The following is a 20900-nucleotide window of genomic DNA, read 5'->3' as shown; positions in this document are numbered from 1 at the left end:
AGAGAGGTAAAGAGGATAAGGCAGGGGGACAGATCATGTACAGCCTGGAAGGACATTGCAGGGACTTTGGCTTTTATTCTAGGAAAGGTGGAAAGCCACTGGAGAGTTTCAAAGAGAGTAGTGACATGATGTGACTCAGATTTTTTTTTTTTTTACTTGCAATTGTATTACTTTATTTCATTTTTTGAATTTATACATTCATTGGTTGATTCTTTTTTTTTCTTTATTGATTAAGGTATTACATATGTGTCCTTATCTCCCCATTTCCCCCTGCCCTCCCACTCATGCCCTCACCCCCCTGGTGTCTGTGTCCTTTGGTTAGGTTTATATGCATGCATACAAGTCCTTTGGTTGATCTCTTCCCCTTACCTTCCCTCTGAGGTTTGACGGTTTGATTGATGCTTTTCTGTCTTTGGATCTGTTTTTGTTCATCTGCTTATGTTGTTCATTATATTCCACTAATGAGTGAGATCATGTAATATTAATCTTTCTCTGATTGGCTTATTTCGCTTCACATAATGCTCTCCAGGTCCATCCATGCTGTTGCAAATGGTAAGAATGCCTTCTTTTTTACCACAGCATAGTATTCCATTGTATAGATGTACCTATCACAGTTTTTTAATCCACTCATCTGCTGATGGGCACTTAGGCTGTTTCCAAATCTTAGCTGTGGTGAATTGTGCTGCTATGAACATAGGGGTGCATATATCCTTTCTGATTGGTGTTTCTAATTTCTTGGGATATATTCCTAGAAGTGGGATTGCTGGGTCAAATGGGAATTCCATTTTAGTTTTTTGAGAAAACTCCATACTGTTCTCCACAGTGGCTGCACCAGTCTGCATTTTTCTACACATCCTCGCCAACACTTGTTGTTTGTTGATTTGTTGATGATAGCCATTCTGACAGGTGTGAGATGGTACCGGATTGTTGTTTTGATATTATCACAGATAAGGGTTTAATCTCCAAGATTTACAGGGAACTCATACAACTTAACAAAAGGAAGATAACTCAATCAAAAAATGGGCAACGGACCTAAATAGATACTTTTTGAAAGAGAACATAAGGAAGACCAAAGAGACATATGAAAACATGCTCAAAGTCACTAATCATCTGAGAGATGCAAATTAGATTAAAAAAATTTTTATTTATTTCAGAAAGGGAGAGAGAGGGCGAGAGAGACAGAAATATCAATGATGAGAGAGAATCATTGATTGGCTGCCTCCTGCACACCCCCGACTGGGGATCTAACCCGCAACCCGGGCATGAGTCCTTGACCAAAATCAAACCCCCTTCAGTCCACAGGCCAATGCTCTATCCACTGAGCCAAACTGGCCAGGGCTGCATCTTTCTTGAGTGGAGAGCAGACAGGCTTGCTGATAGGTTGGATAGGACATGAGGTTTAAGAGAAAGAAAGGAGTTCAGGATGACTACAAAGCTTGTGTTGGATGGATGAACAATTGAGTTGCTTGTTACTTGAGGATACAGAGGCCCAGAAAGATTAGGGGACCCATTCAAGGCGGTGCTGCAAGGAGATAGGGGGCATGCTGATGGCAGAGGCCAGGGTTGAGCTGCCCGTGGCCTAGACTCCACAGCAGTGGGGCCTTTGTCCATGTGGAGTCAGGGCCCACTGAGCGCCAGCCCACTCGCTCCTTCTTGCAGGGGGAGGGCCGCAGAGATGCGCAGCCACACCAGGAGGGCTGCCTCACCCTCTGACTGCCCACTGGTGCTGCGGAAGCTCATTTGTAAGGAAGACATCCGCGCTGGCTGCAAGTGCATAGTGAAGCCACCCCTGGTATCTGATGTGGAGCTGGAACGTTTCCTGTCGGTGCCCCGTGACCCCAGCCAGGTGCTGGTGTTCGGAATTGTGTCAAGCCACATTCCTACCAGCTCAGGACAGCTCCAGTGGCTGCTCAACACACTCTACTGTCACCGGCAGCAGGGCCGTGGCTCACCCTGCATCCAGGTGGGTCCTGGGCCCAGCAGAGGAGCCCCCAGTGCCTGGGGGTGGGGAGGTGGAGGGGGAGGGCTAGGGCTGGCTGAGCACCTGGCTGAGAGATTGCCTCTCCACTTCGGCACAGGGTCCTCTTTCACTTCCTTTGCTCCTTGGGGCCTTTGCACACACTCTTCCTACTGTTTGCTGTGGTTCTCTCCCGTTCATCCCCCTGTCCCAGGACGAATGTCACCGCATCAAGTGGTTGTCCTTTCTGACCTTGAGACAAAGTCAGGCCCCTGTTGTTTTCTTCCAAAGTACACACCACAGTTTTTGGTTCTGTGCTGGTGTATTTAAAGCAGAACCACACTCACCTCTAAATGCTCAGGGCTAAGGAATGTTGGTAGATAGTGGCCAAGTACCTACTGTGCGCTGGTCCTGTGCAGGTCTCTGCTCCATGTTGACTTTGACATAGCCCTGGAGCGGCTCCCACATGGTGGGGGTGTAACTACAGCAAGCCCCAATGAGGACCATGAAAGGACAGCTCTAGGCGGGTAGGAACTGGGGAGCAAGAGAACCCCTCTCAAAGGTCTGGGAGAGCCCCCCAGGATGAAAGGGTTTGGGCAGGTGGGTGAGTGTTTCTGGCAGAGGCAGTGTCCTGTGCCAAGGTGAACAGGGGAAAGACCGCTCGAGGTCCCAGTTCATCGTGGGTGAGTCAGTCAGGGGCACATGGAACCACCCCGCCTCCTTGCCGCGGAGTCATTTCTAAATCTCATCATCATCCTGAGTCATTAGCCATTCCAACAGTGTTAGCACAGTTCAAGGGGTGGCCCTGTCCCCAGACCAACTGGAGCAGAGGATGCCACATGAGCACAGAGCTGTGTGTCCACTTGATGCCTTCCTTCAAACCCTCTTTGTCTTGGTGCCCTCTCAAGTCTATTGTCTTCACCCATCTTCCTCTGGCTGCAGCCCTTAATTCTGATTTTTGTGTATACCCTGGGGACATCCTCTTAAGCCCTCATCCCAGGAGTGCCACCTTCCTGACCCTGACATACCCACCCTTGGACCTGCACTCCAGCCAGTGCCAGGAGCTTGGCATTGGAACCCTTCAGATCAGACTCCAGAAGGCTTTTTTCTAGTCTCATATATCAAAGACACATATGTTTTAAACTTAGAGTTGACTTCAGTTTATTTCAGGGCCATTCATTGTTCACTAATAATTATCCATAAGCACAGGAATGCATGGTGGTGCTGCCCAGCCATGAGCAGCACAAACGGAGTCAGGGCCTGGCCTGAGCTGGTTGAAGGCCATGGCAGCAGGATGGAGGAGTACAAAGAGCAGGCTTGGAGGGTGTTTTCAGATTGCACTGCCTCTGGCCCCACCACTCAGGGTCTTAAGACAGAAACCTTTCCTGGTGTTCTCTTGCTCTAATAGCTGGAACACCAGGTGTGGGTCCAGGTTTCACATTTTAAACTGAAAGGTCCGGCAGGACAATTTTGGTGGCACCTGGAATAAAAGTAGATAAAACCAGAACATGTCACATTAGCTTTATTAACAACAGCATCCAGAAAGAAGGAGGAGAAAGAGACCAGTTTTACTCCGGATTGACCAGGCCATACCTCAAGATTTGGGTTCAATTCAGTGGGTTTAATGACCAGGAGGTGTCCAGTAGGGCATCCAGCAGGGAGATAGGGGGCAAAAGAATCCTGGAAATGGGTATGCCCAGGAATACCATTCCCATCATCCAATCTCCACATGGTCTCTCTCAGGCAGAGGAGACAGGAACATCCCACAGACCCCAGAGGGCCAGGCTAGTGGATGTCACATGGCAGGGGTGATCATCTCTGCGACAGCTTTCACCAATAGAGGGCCCTAAGTGGATCTGAGGACATTCTCTGGGATGCCATGAGTAGGGGTTGAGAAGGGGGTATTGTATGGGGCTCCAGAACTCAGTGGTAACCCAACCTGGCTGAGAACGCAGGAATCTGAGTGCATCCTCTTGGCATGGAGGTGATGGGCATTCATTCTCTTGGCAGTGCCAGCATGACCCCTACCGCCTACTGCGATATGACCTCAACAGCCCACTGCAGAAGGATCCACCCCTGCTGGTGAAGAAGTATGCTGTGATGCAGGGGATGGTTCTGGTGAGCCGGAGCCCAGCAGGGGACTCACCACCAACTACCAGCTGCCCCGGTCTCTATAGCCCCTACCCTTGTGGAGTCACAGATGTGGGAGGGGGTTTTCTCCCAGCCTGGCCTCCTGTCTCCACATTGACCCCATGTCCCCAATCCCAGGAGACTTGAGCACTTAACTGGAAAGTCAAATTCTCTTTATCTGTTTGTAGATTTTAAATAACATAAAAAGGCTATTTCCTTTTGTTTGTTTTTTGTCCATGACAAATAACAAATGAATATCCATACTAATGACTATCCTTGCACAGAAATCAGAGAGTGGGAGCATGGAGGGCTATAGAGCAAGATCCTTGCCCTCAAGGGGCTCCTATCCCATGGGACAAGCTGATCAGTGTATCAGAGTGGGTTTGAGGCCAGCTGCCTGGGAGCAGGAAGACACCCTCTGGCCTCAGAGTTCTGGGAGGTCTTGTATATGAAGTGACATTTGAGCTGGTCCATCTGGCAGAGGGGAGAGGCTGGGATGATGGGCGTCTGACCTGGGGGACCTAGACAGAGGACAGGCTTAGCCACACCTCAGTGGGTGACTTGGGAAGGTTAACACCTCTTCCCGGGCACCAAAGAGAGGCCTGGATTCTGGCACAGGCTCTGAGAGTTTCAGTGCTGATGTGCTGAGGGCCTCTCCTTTGTTTCCTTCCTGTCTGTCAGCAGATGTTCGCTGGGGGGAAGCTCCTGTTTGGGGGCTGTGTTTTGAATGGATACGGCTTCAGCAAGCAGAATCTGCTGAAACAGATCTCCCAGGCTCGGCAGGACTGCAAGATGGGCTACTTCATGCCAGAGAACTACAAGTTTAGGTACAATGGGAAAAGCTCGGACCGAGAAGGATGGCGGCAGGCAAGGGTGGGTCCACAGTAGAAACTGGCATGGAAGGACTTTGCGGGTGGGCTGGGTGGGAATGTGAGCAGGCTGTGAGGGAGTGTGCCAGGCCGTGCTGTTGGTTTCTTCGGGACACAGGCCTTGGAAAGGGGCCCTCTTGGAGAAAGAGGGACACAGAATCATTTGCCCAGTGCTGATTTCTGTAGGGAAATCATGGAGACGGGCATTTGGGTAGGGTCCCTAGGGACACCCCATCTTTTGCCCCATTGCACCCCACTCCATCCTGTGTGTGATCCAAGCCCTGCCTCTACTTTGTTCACTGGCAGGGCCACATGGGCAAGAACCATTCATGGAGTGATCTCAGGTCCTGGTAAAAGGAATTGGGGTGGCCTGGCTTAAGTCTGCCTCTCGGCCTCGGAGCTCTGGTTTTTCAACCAGGTGATGCTCATTACAGAGCATAACTGGGGCCCAGCTTGGGTGAGATGTACAAAGACAGATCTCTGGACTCAGGAAGCATACAGCCTGGTCCATTGCTAAGGCTGTATTAGGTGAAAGGAGCGGATTCTAGAATGCCTGGGCCATGTGGTGCAGCAGACTGACTGGGTCAGGGGTCCTACGATGAGGCTGGAGCCCCTGCTCTGCTCTTCACCATCTGGGTGACTATGGCCTAATCCATTTGCCTTCCTAAGCCTACTTTCCTCCCCTTCAAATAAGGGTGATGATACCCACCTCACCAGGTTGTTGTGGAGATCTTCTGGAAGTATGTTTGCTGGAGTGCTTTATAAACCTGCGTGCAGACATAGGCTTGCCTATGATTGCACCCCCACTGCACTGAGTTGGGCATCCCCCACTCCCACAAGGCCCCTCAGCTTTCTAGGAGTCCTGACTCCAGTCTCTCCCTCATGTGCTGAGTTTGGGGCTTGTCAGAATGTCTGCCGGATCCAAAAGAGGTTTGGGGGAATTTGCTCCAGAGAAACCGTGGGGGTTACACCATGACCCAACTATCCTGGAATGCTTAGTGGAGGATGCAAGGTCTAGAGGGGGCTATGGATGTTAGGAAGATGCAGAGAGAAAAGCCACTGAGAGCCTCAAGGCTTTGCTAACTCTGTCCTCGGGTACCTCTACAGCTCCTGCAAAAGAGGCATCAAGCCAGGTCCTGGGAAGAGAGTGTGAGTTCCGTGTGTGCACAGGGACAGGGCGTGGCAGAGCTGACCCTCAAACCTCCCTGTCCCAAGCTGCCTCCCAGCCTCCACACCCAGTAGCTGCCCCTACCAGCCATGGCAGTTATCAGCAAGGCTTGGTGCAGCTCCGGGGTTTGGTGGCACTGTGAGAGCCACTCTGTTAGGAGACCCAGAGACATGTGAGGTGTAGGCCAGACATGGTTGGTGAGATAAGACTTGTCAGCTTGTGAAGAGGAGAAAGTAGAAACCTGCCAGAATGAGGCAGTACCGGCTCTTCATGTGTTAGGATGCCACTGTGGACCCATTCATGAGTCCTAGGAAGACCTGTGGGAGTAGGGTCCTCTGCTGAAGGAGAAGCAGGTACTGGATAAGCAGGGGAAGGGCATGTTGTGGGAAGCTTTGGTGACTTGATCATATAGGCAGTGGGGAGCCATTGAAGGTTATTGAGCTGGGGAGAAGCTTGATCAGAATTGGCTCTTATTTATTTTATTTTTCAGTTTCTTTTTTAAATTTATCTTTATTGTTGAAATTATTACAGTACTTTCCTCCCCTGCACCCCCACTGACACCCTCCATCCCGTTCCTGCACCTCCTCCCCAGGCCTTCATCGCACTATTGTCTGTGTCCGTGGCTTATACATATATGTATATAAGTTTTTTTTGTTGTTTTTTTTTAATTTTTTATTGCTTAAAGTATTACAAAGAGTATTACATATGTCTCCTTTTTTTCCCCCGCCCTTGACAATCCCCTGGCCTCCCCTACCCCCCAGTGTCTTATGCCCATTGGTTATGCTTATATGCATGCATACAAGTCCTTCGGTTGATCTCTTACCCCCCCCCCACCTGCCCCCCAACTCTCCCCAGCCTTCCCGCTGTAGTTTGACAGTCTGTTCGAGGCAGCTCTGCCTCTGTATCTATTTTTGTTCATAAGTTTATAATGGTCTTTATTATCCATAAGTGAGTGAGATCATGTGGTATTTTTCCTTCATTGACTGGCTTATTTCACTTAGCATAATGCTTTCCAGTTCCATCCATGCTGTTGCAAATGGTAAGAGTTCCTTCTTTTTTACAGCAGCATAGTTTTCCATCGTGTAGATGTGCCACAGTTTTCTAATCCATTCATCTACTAATGGGCACTTAGGCCGTTTCCAGATCTTAGCTATGGTGAATTGTGCTGCTATGAACATAGGGGTGCATATATCCTTTCTGATTTGTGTTTCTGGTTTCTTGGGATATATTCCTAGAAGTGGGATCACGGGGTCAAATGGGAGTTCCATTTTTTGTTTTTTGAGGAAACTCCATACTGTCTTCCATAGTGTCTGCACCAGTCTGCATTCCCACCAGCAGTGCACGAGTGTTCCTTTTTCTCCACATCCTCTCCAGCACTTGTCGTATGTTGATTTGTTAATGATAGCCATTCTGACAGGTGTGAGATGGTACCTCATTGTTGTTTTGATTTGCATCTCTTGGATGATTAGTGACTTTGAGCATGTTTTCATATGTCTCTTGGCTTTCTGAATGTCCTCTTTTGAAAGGTGTCTATTTAGGTCCTTTGCCCATTTTTTGATTGGATTGTTTATCTTCCTTTTGTTGAGTTGTATGAGTTCCCTATAAATGTTGGAGATTAAACCCTTATCAGTGATAGCATTGGCAAATATGTTCTCCCATGTAGTGAGCTTTCTTGTTGTTTTGTTGATGGTTTCTTTTGCTGTGCAGAAGCTTTTTATTTTGATGTAGTCCCATTTGTTTATTTTCTCTTTAGTTTCCAATGCCCTAGGATCTATATTGGTGAAGAAATTGCTTCGGCATATGTCTGAGATTTTGTTGTCTTTGGATTCTTCTAGTATTTTTATGGTTTCCCGTCGTATATTTAAGTCCTTAATCCATTTTGAGTTTATTTTTGTGTATGGTGTAAGTTGGTGTTCTAGTTTCATTTTCTTGCATGTATCTGTCCAATTTTCCCAACACCATTTATTGAAGAGACTATCTTGACTCCATTTTATGTTCTTGCCTCCTTTGTCAAATATTAATTGAGCATATTGGTTCGGGCCGATTTCTGGGCTCTCTATTCTATTCCATTGATCTATATGTCTGTTCTTGTGCCAGTACCAGGCAGTTTTGAGAACAGTGGCTTTGTAATACAGCTTGATATCTGGTATTGAGATCCCACCTACTTTGTTCTTTCTCAGGATTGCTGCAGCTATTCAGGGTCGTTTTTTATTCCAGATGAATTTTTGGAGAGTTCGTTCTAGGTCTGTAAAATATGCTGTTGGTATTTTAATGGGAAGTGCGTTGAATTTATAGATTGCTTTGGGTAGTATGGACATTTTAATGATGTTGATTCTACCAATCCAAGAACATGGTATGTTCTTCCATCTGTTTATGTCTTCCTATATCTCTTTTTTCAACGCCCTATAGTTTTCTGAGTAGAGGTCTTTTACCTCTTTAGTTAAGTTTATTCCTAGGTAGCTTAATTTTTTTGGTGTGATGGTAAATGGGATTTTTTTTTAGTCTCTCTTTCTGCAAGTTCACTATTGGTGTATAGAAATGCTATAGATTTCTTGGCGTTAATTTTGTATCCTGCTACATTGCCGAATTCTTTTATTAAGTCTAATAGTTTTTTGATGGAGTCTTTAGGGTTTTTTTATGTATAATATCATGTCATCTGCAAATAAAGACAGTTTTACTTCTTTTCCAATTTGGATGCCTTTTATTTCTTCTTCTTGTCTAATTGCAATGGCTAATACTTCCAGTACTATGTTGAACAGGAGTGGTGAGAGTGGGCATCCCTGTCTTGTTCCTGTTCATAAGGGAAATGGTGTTAGTTTTTGTCCATTGAGTATGATGTTGGCTGTGGGTTTGTCATATATGGCTTTTATTATGTTGAGGTATGATCCTTCTATTCCCACCTTGCTGAGAGTTTTTATCAAAAATGGGTGTTGGATTTTGTCAAATGCTTTTTCTGCATCAATTGATATGACCATGTGGTTTTTTTCTTTCATTTTGTTTATGTGATGTATCACGTTTATTGGTTTGCGGATACTGTACCATCCTTGCATCCCTGGGATAAATCCTACTTGGTCATGGTGTATGATCTTTCTGATGTACTGCTGGATCTGATTTGCTAAGATTTTGTTGAGGATTTTGGCATCTATGTTCATGAGGGATATTGGCCTGTAATTCTCTTTCATTGTGTTGTCTTTACCTGGTTTTGGTATTAGGGTGATGCTGGCTTCATAGAATGAGCTTGGAAGTGTTCCTTCCTCTTGAATTTTTTGTAGTAGTCTGAGGAGGAGAGGTTTTAGTTCTTCCTTGAATGTTTGGTAAAACTCCCCTGTGAAGCCGTCTGGTCCTGGGCTTTTGTTTGCTGGAAGCTTTTTGATGACTGCTTCAATTTCTTCCATAGTTATTGGCCTGTTGAGATTTTTAGATTCTTCCTGATTAAGTTTTGGAATGTTGTATTTTTCTAGGAATATGTCCATTTCCTCCAGGTTGTCTAGTTTGTTGGAGTGGAGTTGTCCATAGTATTTTTTAACAATCATTTGTATTTCTGTGGGGTCTGTTGTTATTTCGCCTCTATCATTTCTGATTTTGTTTATTTGGGTCCTCTCTCTTTGCTTCTTGGTGAGCCTGGCTAGAGGTTCGTCAATCTTGTTTATCCTTTCAAAGAACCAGCTCTTGGTTTCATTGATTTTCTGTATTGTTTTTTTGGTCTCTATGTTATTTATTTCTGCTCTAATCTTTATTATCGCCTTCCTTCTGCTCACTCTGGGCTTTTCTTGTTGCTCTCTTTCTAATTCTTTGAGATGTAGATTTAGATGATTTACTACCATTTTTTCTTGTTTGTTGAGATAGGCCTGTAGAGCTATAAACTTCCCTCTCCGGACTGCTTTCATTGTGTCCCAAAGGTTTTGGATTGTTGTGTTTTCATTGTCATTAGTTTCCAGGATGTTTTTAATTTCTTCTTTGATCTCATTGGTAACCCAATCAATATTTAATAACATGCTATTCAGCTTCCAAGTGTTTGAGTATTTTGAGTTGTTTTTATTGTAGTTTATTTCTAATATTATGCCCTTGTGGTCTGAGAAGATGCTTGGTATGATTTCAATCTTCTTGAATTTGGGGAGACTTTGTTTGTGACCCAATATGTGGTCTATTTTTGAAGATGTCCCATGAGCACTTGAGAAGAACGTATATTTTGTGGCTTTGAGGTGAAGTGTTTTGCAGATGTCAATTAAGTCCATCTGATCTAGTGAGCCATTTAGGATTGCTGTTTCTTTGCCGATTTTTTGTCTAGAGGATTTATCCCGTGATGTCAGTGGTGTATTAAAGTCCCCTACTATGATTGTGGTGCTGTCGATCTCTCCCTTGATATCTTCCAGGAATTTTCTTATGTATTTGGGTGCTTCTGCATTGGGTGCATATATGTTTATCAGGGTTATATCCTCTTGTTGTATTGATCCCTTTAATATTATGAAGTGGCCTCCCTTATCTCTTGTTATGGCCTTCACTTTGAGGTCTATTTTGTCCGATATAAGTATTGCTACCCCAGCTTTTTTTTCATTTCCATTTGCCTGAAAGATATTTTCCCATCCATTCACTTTCAGTCTGTGTGAGTCCCTTCTTCTGAGGTGGATCTCTTGTAGACAGCAAATATATGGGTCATGTTTTTTTATCCATTCAGCCACTCAATGTCTTTTGATTGGACCATTTAGTCCATTTATGTTTAAAGTTATTATTGAAAGGAACTTGTTTGTAGCCATTTCTATTTTTTGTTGCTGTTTTCTTTCTGAGCTTTTTATTTCTTCTTTTTACACCAGTCCCTTTAGCATTTCTTGCATTGCTGGCTTGGTGGTGATAAACTCCCTTAGCCTTTTTTTGTCTGTGAAGCTTCTTATTTCCCCTTCAATTTTGAATGATAGCCTTGCTGGATAGAGTATTATTGGATTCAGTCCTTTGCTTTGCATCACTTTGTAAATTTCCGTCCATTCTTTTCTGGCCTGATGTGTTTCTGTTGAGAAATCATTTGATAATCTAATGGGAGAGCCCTTGTATGTAACTTTCCGTCTCTGTCTTGCAGCCTTTAAGATTCTCTCTTTGTCCTGAACATTTGGCATGGTTAATTAGGATGTGTCTTGGTGTAGGTCTTTTTGGGTTCACCTTGTTTGGGACTCTCTGTGCTTCTGTGACTTTTTTCTTCCCCACCTCAGGGAAGTTGTCTGATATTATTTCTTCAAATAGGTTTTCTAAGTCTTGTTCCTCTTTCTATTGTTCTGGCACCCCTATTATTCGTATGTTGTTTGGTTTCATGTTGTCCCATAGCTCCCTTAGGCTCTCCTCCTGTCTTTTAATTTTTTTCGCCAATTGCTGTTCTTTTTGAGTGTGTTTTGTTTCCCTGTCTTCTAATTCGCTAATTCGGTCCTCCACTTCTCCTAGTCTACTGTTGAAACTTTCAATGGTGTTTTTTTTTTTTTTTTTTTAAATTTATTTGTTTATTTATTTTGTGTGTTTTTTTTTCTTAATTAAATCTTTATTGTTCAGATTATTACATTGGTTCCTCTTTTTTCCCACCATAACTCCTCTCCACCCAGTTCCCACCCCACCCTCCGCCCTCACTCACCACCCACTGTCCTCATCCATAGGTGCACGATTATTGTCCAATCTCTTCCCGCACCCCCACACCCCTTGCCCCCCCCCCAAGAATAGTCAGTCCATTCCCTTTCTATGTCCCTGATTCTATTATAATCGCCAGTTCATACTGTTCATCAGATTATTTATTCACTTGATTTTTAGATTCACTTGTTGATAGATGTGTATTTGTTGTTCATAATTTGTATCTTTACCTTTTTCTTCTTATTCCTCTTCTTAAAGGATACCTTTCAGCATTTCATATAATACTGGTTTGGTAGTGATGAACTCCTTTAGCTTTTCCTTATCTGTGAAGCTCTTTATCTGACCTTCAGTTCTGAATGATAGCTTTGCTGGATAAAGTAATCTTGGTTGTAGGTTCTTGGTATTCATCACTTTGAATATTTCTTGCCACTCCCTTCTGGCCTGCAAAGTTTCTGTTGAGAAATCAGCCGACAGTCGTATGGGTACTCCCTTGTAGGTAACTGACTGTTTTTCTCTTGCTGCTTTTAGGATACTCTCTTTGTCTTTTGCTCTTGGCATTTTAATTATGATGTGTCTTGGTGTGGTCCTCTTTGGATTCCTTTTGTTTGGGGTTCTATGTGCTTCCTGGACTTGGAAGTCTATATTTCTTTCCCCAGGTAGGGGAAGTTTTCTGTCATTATTTCTTCAAATAGGTTTTCAATATCTTGCTCTCTCTCTTCTTCTGGCACCCCTATAATTCGGATGTTGGTACACTTGAAGTTGTCCCAGAGGCTCATTACACTATCTTCATATTTTTGGATTCTTTTTTCATTTTGCTTTTCCGGTTGGGTGTTTTTTGCTTCTTCATATTTCAAATCTTTGACTTGATTCTTGCGATCCTCTGGTCTGCTATTGGGAGTCTGTATAATATTCTTTATTTCAGTCAGTGTATGCTTAATTTCTAGTTGGTCCTTTATCACAACATCGAGGGTCTCATTAGATTTCTTGAGGATCTCACTACATTTATCGGTGGTTTCTAGAAAATTCTTGAAAAACCTAAAAAGTGTGGTTTTGAACTCTATATCCAGTAGTTTGCTTTCCTCCATTTCTGTCATTTGTGTCCTGTTTCTTTGTCTCGGCATTTTTTATGCTTCGCTGTGTTGATAGAGTGGCTTTCTGTGCTAAGTGTCCCAATTACCTGAGGTAGACGCTCTTGGTGCACCCCTTTATGGGCTTTATGCACAGTCTTGTTGTAGTTAAGCCTTGATTGTTGTAAGTAACACTGGGAGGATTTGACCTCCAGGCCAATTGGCTGTGAGAATCAACTGTGTCTACGGTGGGAGAACTTCTGTGCTGAAGACACCCTTATGGGGCAAGACTTGCTTCAGTGGGGCTTTGGTGCTCACTGAGTCTGCCCCCTGAGTGTGTCCCTTATAGATCTGAGGAGTTGTAATTGGATGGTCCCACTCTGACCACTGGGTACACTGGCTCTTGGATCTAAGGAGGTGCTAATCTAGCCTTTGCCTGAGGCTACCCAGCAGAAGCCAGCTGTAAAGCAATGCAAGTTGCCCTGGGGCCTTGGGGCAGCTGCAGTTTGTTAAGTTATTTTCAGGTTACAAAGGGCCGGGCCTTTCATATGCAAAAGCCTCCATTCACGGCTTGGGCGGGGCGGGGTCCCAGGGGATCAATAGGGCGGGCCGAGTGAGCCAGCACTATGGCTGCTCTCAGTCCTGCCTTCAGAGGTCCTGGCAATCGCCAAGAGTGCCTCCGAGAGAAAGCTGCCCTTGAATTCCGACAGATGCCAGACAGTCCCGTTTCTCCCGTATGAGTCTGGGTTCCCAGAGACTCACCCAGAACTGGAGCTCAGAGCCTGAGACTCCCTCCCGATTGAAAAAGACAATTGTGTCCTCAGCCACCAGCCCTCTCCGCATGCACCTCTGCACCTTTGTATTTACTTCAGCACCGCACCTCCTCTGAGTCTTGGTATGCTTTTCTCTTTCCTTCTAGTTGTAGAAATTCCACTCATCCAGCCTTCCTGTGGTTCTGGATGATGTCCGTTATGTCTTTTAGTTGTATTTTTGAAGTGGTTGTGTGAGGCAGCAATCTCCAGTGTTTACCTATGCCGCCATCTTGGTTTCTCCTCAATGATGTTTTTTATTGCAGCTATATCACTCTTCATTTCTTCTTGGTTCTTACATAACTTACTGATTTTTTCATCTGTTTCTTCTTGCTTCTTGCATAAATTGTTGATTTTTTCCTCCATCCGGTTTATGCATTCTAGAACCCTTAATCTAAATTCTTTTTCTGTCATGCTGCATGCCTCGGTTTCACTTAGCTGCTTTTCTGGCGAGTCCTCCTTTTCTTTCCTTTGGGGGTTTCTTTGTCTACCCATGTTTGATCTCACCGACATATCTAGATGTTGAGTTGTTCAGTGGCTGCTCCCTGGGTGGCAGTGGCTCCTGGGGCTGCAGTTGCTCCTCGGGCAGTTGTGGTAGCAGCTGCTCCTCAGTTGGGAGCAGCTCCAGTGGTGGGTGCTGTTCACTGCTGTGGTGGCTCCTCTGGCTGGTGTTGGGAGGCTTCACACACATCTGCTGTTCCTCAGACAGAGGGTGTGGCGAACAGGAGGCTGCTGTTCCTTGGATGGGGGCGGGGTACACAAACAGCTGTTACTCCTTCAAATTGTTACTTTTAATGTCTTAAGCGGCCTCAGGGCAATGTGTTTTCCAATAGGATGTGTCAACTGTCTTCCCCCCAGGGAAGGCATATGTCTGTATGGCTGTGTGAGGGAATGACTGAGCTGAGGAAACTTGGGGTGTCTGCCTTCTGAGCTCTATCCCCCGAGTCCGAGTCCACAGTGCTGGCCTTTGTTCTCACAGCTCCAGTCCACTTCGCCCTCCCTCTACCAGAGCACAAGGTGGGTGGCTCCACAGGAAATGTTTGTGCCTTGGCCCTTTAAGAGGGTGCCTGAACTCCCAGCTGCCACTCCCTGGCCGACAGCACCCCACTGCTTTCCACAGCTTGATGCTATGTGGATACCTTCCTCAACTTTGGTGCTCTCTGCTGGGGAGCCCAGCTCTGGGATTAGATCCCAGAATTCTCAGTGGCACCTCCCACCCCTCCACCACCAGCTGAGATAACTCTCTGGGACTTCATTTCCCCTCTGTTGGTCATGTCTCTGCTTCTCCTACCAGTCTCTATGCCGGCTCCAACTTCAGTCCTTGGGTATCAGGGTTCTCTCCTGTGAGTTTTCCGTTGATTATTCAGGAAGCCTTCTCGTATTTCAGTTGTAATTCCAGCTTGTTCCTGGAAGCATGGCCATGCAGCATCCTCCTACTCTGCCACCATTTTTAATCTCGTGTATATAAATTTTTTTGGTTAATCTCTTCTTGCACCCCATTGCAGTGTTGTGAAGTCACTTGGACTTTGTGTGTGTGCTCCCCATCGGGCAGGGCGGCAGGGTGAGCTGTGAAGGGAGACGTTAGTTTACTAAATGCTAACATTGTGAATATACCCAGATTCTGTGACCCCGTTTTGGTAGCATTCCATTTTTTATTTTTGGGGGGCCCTTGCAATGATAGAGGAGACCCCCCTCTCTCTTCTCCCTTTGTCTCTTATCTCTGAACTGCTTTTCCCTTAATCTAGTCGCATAGCAAGGGCTCAAAAAATATGAAGAAACAATAAATGAAAAGGCTGGTCCTGCCTCTGCCATGAACCTACTATGTGCCCTCCAGCTCCCCTCTCTGCTCTTGTCGATAAAATGGGCACCCTGCACTTCCTGTCCCCGAGGGTGCCACCCTGCACTTCCTGTCCCCTAGGGCCACTTCGATGCTCAAAACCATCTTGTAACCGGAACAGTGTTTGCATACAGTGAATGGCTGGAAAGCCTTGAGCTGTGGTGCAAAGGTGAGGAGTGACCACACATATTCATTAGTTTCCTAGAGCAGTGTGACACTTCCACAAACTGAAATGTATTGACTTGCGGTTCAGGAGGCCAGAAGTCTGAGATGCAGGTATGGGCAGGGCAGGCTCCCTCTGAGGGTGCTAGGAAGGATCTAGTTCAGCCCTCCAAGCGCTGGGCATTCCTAGGCTGTGGCTGCACCACTCATCTTTTATTTATTTATTTTTTTAATCCTCACCCAAAGATATTTTTTTCATTGATCCTTAGAGAGTGGAAGGGAGGAAGGAGGGAGGAATGAAAGAGGGAGGGAAGGTGGGAAGGAGGGAGGGAAACATGAATGTGAGAAAGAGACATCAACTGATTGCCTCCCCCATGTGCCCCAACTGGGGTTGGATATCAAACCTGAAACTGAAGTACGTGCCCTTGACCAGGAATTGAACCCATGACCCCTTAGTCTACAGGCAAACATTCCAACCACTGAGCCAAACCAGCCAGGACAGCACCACTCATCTTCACATGGTGTTCCCCTATGTGCATGTCTGTGTCCACATGTCCCTTTTTAATAAAGACACCAGGTATATTAGATTGAGGCCCACCCTACTCTAGTATGACTTCTAGCTCACTACATCCGCAGTGACCCTATTTCCTACATCTTGGGGTACTAGGGGTTAGGACTCCTGTATATGAATTTTGGGGGATACAATCCATAACATTGTACATGATGACTTATTTTCTTGGCTTCCTGTTCTCTCCTTTGCTCGTTTGATGGTCAGGCTGTGTGTACAGGTATCGTGGGCATGGAGTTAGGGCAATTCCAATCTGAAAAAGAAGCCAGGGAAGCCAACCCCAGTGAACCTCTGGGTCCCCAGGGGTCAGGTCTCCCTTCACCCTTCCTCTGGAGAAGCACCTGCGCCCTTCTCTCTCTAGGAACTGGAACATTGGGGTGCAGCTCTGAGTGAGGGCTGCTTGCCCAGACACCCCCAGCTCTGGGCCCCCTCTGACTGGGCCTCCACTGAGCACTGCCCTCCCCTTCCTGCCTCCACAGCAGCGTTTTACCCTCCTTCCTGAGCCTGGATGACACTGACTCAGACAAGAGAACAATTTTGGAAGACATCCAAGGAAGCATCTCCTCGTTGACCGTAGGGGACAAGATGGAGGACTATTTCCCTGAACATGAGAAGAAGTAGGTGGTTTCCCAGCCCGGGGGCTGAGGGGCCCTCTTGTGGTTGGCAGAATAGGCATAACTCCCAGAGGCCACAGGGGGCTAAATGACCTTGGGGAGTCACATCTCCAACAATCTCTGACCTCTGACCTCTTTTATCAACATACTGCCCAGTTGCTCTCCCTGATCTGGTTGGCGGAGATTGAAGCCTTTAAGCTTGTGGTGAAACCCCACACCCCAGACCCATCTGTCTGTCTGAGAAGGGTGGAGACCGCAGGCTGTCTTCCTGCATAAACTTCCTAGACTTGTCAAGTCCACTGACTTGGCCGTATTCACTGTGAAGCGAATCATGTGTCCTGCAAGAGCGTGAAAAATCGCACACTTCTCATGAAAATAGAAAAGCATAACCGTGAGCACCTAGAAAAGTCACAGGTGCACTGGAATCCCAGGTTGGAGCGATGCCAAGAGGACCTCAGCTGTGCAAGGTGGAGGCCATGCTCACCTTGGCCCAGGCCAGCACAGGGATCAAGTGCTGTCCAGACCAGCCCTCTCCACCCATTTCCCAGCATTTGCTTCTCTCTATTTTGATTTTTAGGATGAATCTGCATCCTCTCATCCAAGGCAGGAGGGACAGTAAGAAGATGAACTCTTGGAAGAAACCGGCCTCCAAGAAGTAATGCAGGCCCCTTGACCACCAGAGTGCCAGGCCTGGATGAGGCTCCTCCCTTGCCCACCTGCCCTGCCTCCCCCCACCCCCACCCCCACCCCTTTTCTCTGAGCCTCTATGTAATAAACAAGCATGCCTCCAGCATCTGGATGAGGCCATGGGCTAGGCTGGCTCTACAAGGCCAGAGGCCCCCAGCAGCTCAGTTCTAGGTCCAGTCCTTGGAAACTAGGGTGCTCTGACCCAGAGCTGCTTCTGTGACCAGTGAAGCAGCCTGGATTCTCCCGCTCCCAAGGAAACAAACCTGACCAGGGGGCCAAGCCAAATGAGACGTTACCATGGGAGGTCTGGGATGGGACTAAACTATGCCCTCCTCCCCTTCACTGGTTGGGAATGGCTCAGGTTCTGGCCCAAGTGGAAAACAGGGTTGTGAGAGAAGAGGGAGAGGGAAGACAGGAAGAAAAATGCAGAACAGAGGGAGACCAAACTAAGGGAGAGACAGGAGAGAGATGATAAGAAGGGAGAGCCCAGGAGGGAGTGTTGGGGGAGAGGGAGCTGAATGGGAGGTGGGAGGGAAGAGGAAATGAGGGAGGAAGGAGAATAAAAGGCAGGAGGAAAAAGAGGGAGAGGGCCCTGGAGTAGGACAGAAGAGGCAGTGACAGGCCACATCCAGGAACCCTTTGGTGGCACCTGGAAAGCCAGAGCCCCTGTGGCCCATTTAGCCCACCCTTATGACCCAAGCTAACAGGCCTGAAGAAGACTTACCAGCATCAATGTCCCAGAGATGGCAGCCCATGGGTGTGCTGATGCCTCCCTGGTGGCACCTGAGAGGCACAGACAGCACACCTGCTCTGGCCCCCTGCTTGTCTGTGGCTCTTCCCAGGAGCAGGGTGAGGACCCCGGAGGGTCTGCCTTGGTCTCCAGGCCTGGAAGAGAGACTTCATGCCCTGAGCTGTGGGTGGCGTTCAGTGACATGCTCTATACTTGATTACTTGTGCTCCCTTTGTAATAGATGCTTTTTAAATCTGAATTTTTAAGGTTTAATTGTTTAAAATTTATCTTTATTGTTGAAAGTGTTATAGATGTCCTCCTCCCGCCCCCCCCCCCCCATTAACCCTCTCCGCTCCACACCTGCCCCCATCATTTGTATCATTGAAAGGCTTTTTTTTTTTTTTTTGATTATACATTTGTCCCCTGGTAATGGATTTGAAATGACGTACTATGTTCTTAAGCCTGATACTTAGGGGTCCTGGGCGTCTTACCACTCTCCCGTCCTCCCCTTCTGAGCACAAGGACACATAGAATTAGAAGGAAGGGGAAGCAAGGTCCACCTCTGTCTAGTCAGCCTGTGCATACTGGATTTACATGTATATGCTGCCTCCGAGGTCTGGGAAAGCCAGGGAGAGACCTGACAGAAGCAGACACAAATCTTCTCTGAAGATGTTTACTCTCAACCCAGACCTCATAGGATTCCCACAGAGAGAACCCAGTTGAATATTAGCTCACAATCCAAAATTGAAAAAGGCACATCAAAGTGAATGAAAACAGATATCAAATATTAAATTAGACATGCAAGACTTTGGATATTGGAATTGTCAGGCACAATGTAAAGTGAATGTTTTCAGTGTTTAAATAAACAGAAGGATCTGAAAACATAAGCAAGGAACAAGATGTTATCAAGCAAGAAAGATATGGACTGAATTTTGCTTCCAGACACATCGGGGTAACTGAGACTGGAGTGTCCTCCTGACACAAACACCAGGAAAGAGAAACAGAGTGTGTTCTATAATCCCTCCAGCTTTCTGCCAGACATGCTTTCTGGATCATGATATGGAGAAGGAGAGTTCAAGCACAGTATGGAGTATTGCTGAGCTGGGAGACAGATTGGAGTTTGGAGAGACAACGGTGAATAGAATTTGTGACGCAGAGCATCAGAGAAGAGGGAGCTATGCAGAGAGAACTCAAAATTTGCATAGAGATCTCCTTGAGTCTTCGGCTGCATGCTAAACTGCACATGTTTAGGGTGTGGCTTCGTGAGGTCTGGTAAAGTACTAGATTTCCACAGGTAAAAGAATGATACCACATACAAAACACCACATACGAAAATTAACTTCAAATGCATCAAGAACCAAATGTAAGACCTAAAACAATGAAACTCTTTGAAGAAAACAGGACAAAAGCATTGTGACATTGGATTTGGCAGTGATTTAATGGATATGACACAAAGGCACAGGCTACAAAAGAAAAAATAGACAAATTGGATTTCATGAAAATTTTAGAAATGTGTGCATTAGAAGACACTCTCCAAGGAATAAAAAGGTAGCCCACAGAATGGGCAAACATATTTGAAAATCATATGCTGATAAGGGATTAATAGCCAGAATATATAGAGAACTTCTAAAACAGCTTAATGCAAAACTGGGCAAAGGATTTGAATAGTCATTTTTCCAAAGAAGATATACAAATGGCCAATAAACACATGAAAAAAGGCTCAATGTCAGTAGTCAGTAGAGAAATGTAAATCAAAATTATAATGAGTTACCATCTCACACCCATTAGGATAGCTACTATCAAACAGAAAACAGCAAGTGTTGGTGAGGATGTGGAGACAATGGAATCCTTGTGCACTATTGCTGGGAATAGTAAACTGCTGTGGAAACCAGTATGGGGGTTCTTCAAATAATTAAAAATAAAATTACTATATGAGCCAGCAATCTTACTTCTAGGCATCCAAAAGAATTGAAGGCAAGTTCTCGAAGAGATATTTGTACACCCATGTTCATAGCAGCATTACAACTAGAGGTCCAATGCACAAAATTCATGCAAAGGCCTTGGCCCTGCTCCTGCCTGCCACCATGGCCAGGGGCCTCAGCCCCCACCCACTGAGGCTTTGTCTGGAAGGAAGGATGTCTGGAAGGATGTCTGGTCTAATTAGCATATTACGCTTTTATTATTATAGACTAGAGGCCTGGTGCACGAATTTGTGCATGAGTGGGGTCCCTCGGCCTGGCCTGTGGGATCAGGCTGAAACCGGCTCTCTGACATCCCCCGAGGGGTCCCGGATTGCAAGAGGGCACAGGCCAGGCCAAGGGACCCCACCGGTGCACAATCGGGGCCAAGGAGTGACACCGGAGGTTGGCCAGTCGGGGAGAGACCACGGGAGGGCTCCAGGAGGTGTCCGGCCCATCCTACTCAGTCCCAATCTGCTAGACCCCAGCAGCAAGCTAACCTACCAGTTGACTATCTGCCCCCTGGTGGTCAGTGCATGTCATAGCAAGCAGTTGAGCAGCCTTAGCCTATCATTAGCATATTACACTTTGATTGGTTGAACAGCCAACCAGTTGACCAGACACTTAGCATATTTGGCTTTTATTATATAGGAGGATAGCTAAAACATGGCAGCAACCTGTGTCCATTGGCAGAGGAATAGATAATCAAAATATGGTCTATACATTCAATGGAATATATT

General features: G+C 46.1%; 1 protein-coding gene across 10 annotated transcripts in view; it reads left to right on the top strand.

Moving 5' to 3' along the window:
• Window positions 1–20145, top strand: part of CUNH3orf20 (chromosome unknown C3orf20 homolog) — a 61746-nt gene extending 41601 nt beyond the window's left edge. For 7 of the 10 annotated variants that reach the window (XM_036332301.1, XM_036332300.1, XM_036332303.1 and 4 more), the window contains 5 exons: window positions 1660–1963; window positions 3968–4075; window positions 4772–4914; window positions 16651–16788; window positions 17363–20145. In XM_036332301.1, coding sequence (XP_036188194.1) covers window positions 1660–1963; window positions 3968–4075; window positions 4772–4914; window positions 16651–16788; window positions 17363–17444 — 775 coding nt within the window. In that variant the 3' untranslated portion in view covers window positions 17445–20145. Of the gene's footprint in view, window positions 1–1659; window positions 1964–3967; window positions 4125–4771; window positions 4915–16650; window positions 16789–17362 lie in introns of those variants that run through there. The other 3 variants (XR_004971531.1, XM_036332302.1, XR_004971532.1) reach the window with 3 other exon arrangements.
• Window positions 20146–20900: the final 755 nt, after the last annotated feature.

This window comes from Myotis myotis, unplaced genomic scaffold, assembly GCF_014108235.1.
Source record: "Myotis myotis isolate mMyoMyo1 unplaced genomic scaffold, mMyoMyo1.p scaffold_m19_p_13, whole genome shotgun sequence".
Taxonomy (NCBI): domain Eukaryota; kingdom Metazoa; phylum Chordata; class Mammalia; order Chiroptera; family Vespertilionidae; genus Myotis; species Myotis myotis.
Note: the sequence above shows the minus strand (reverse complement) of the source record. Positions and strands in the feature narration are given on the sequence as shown.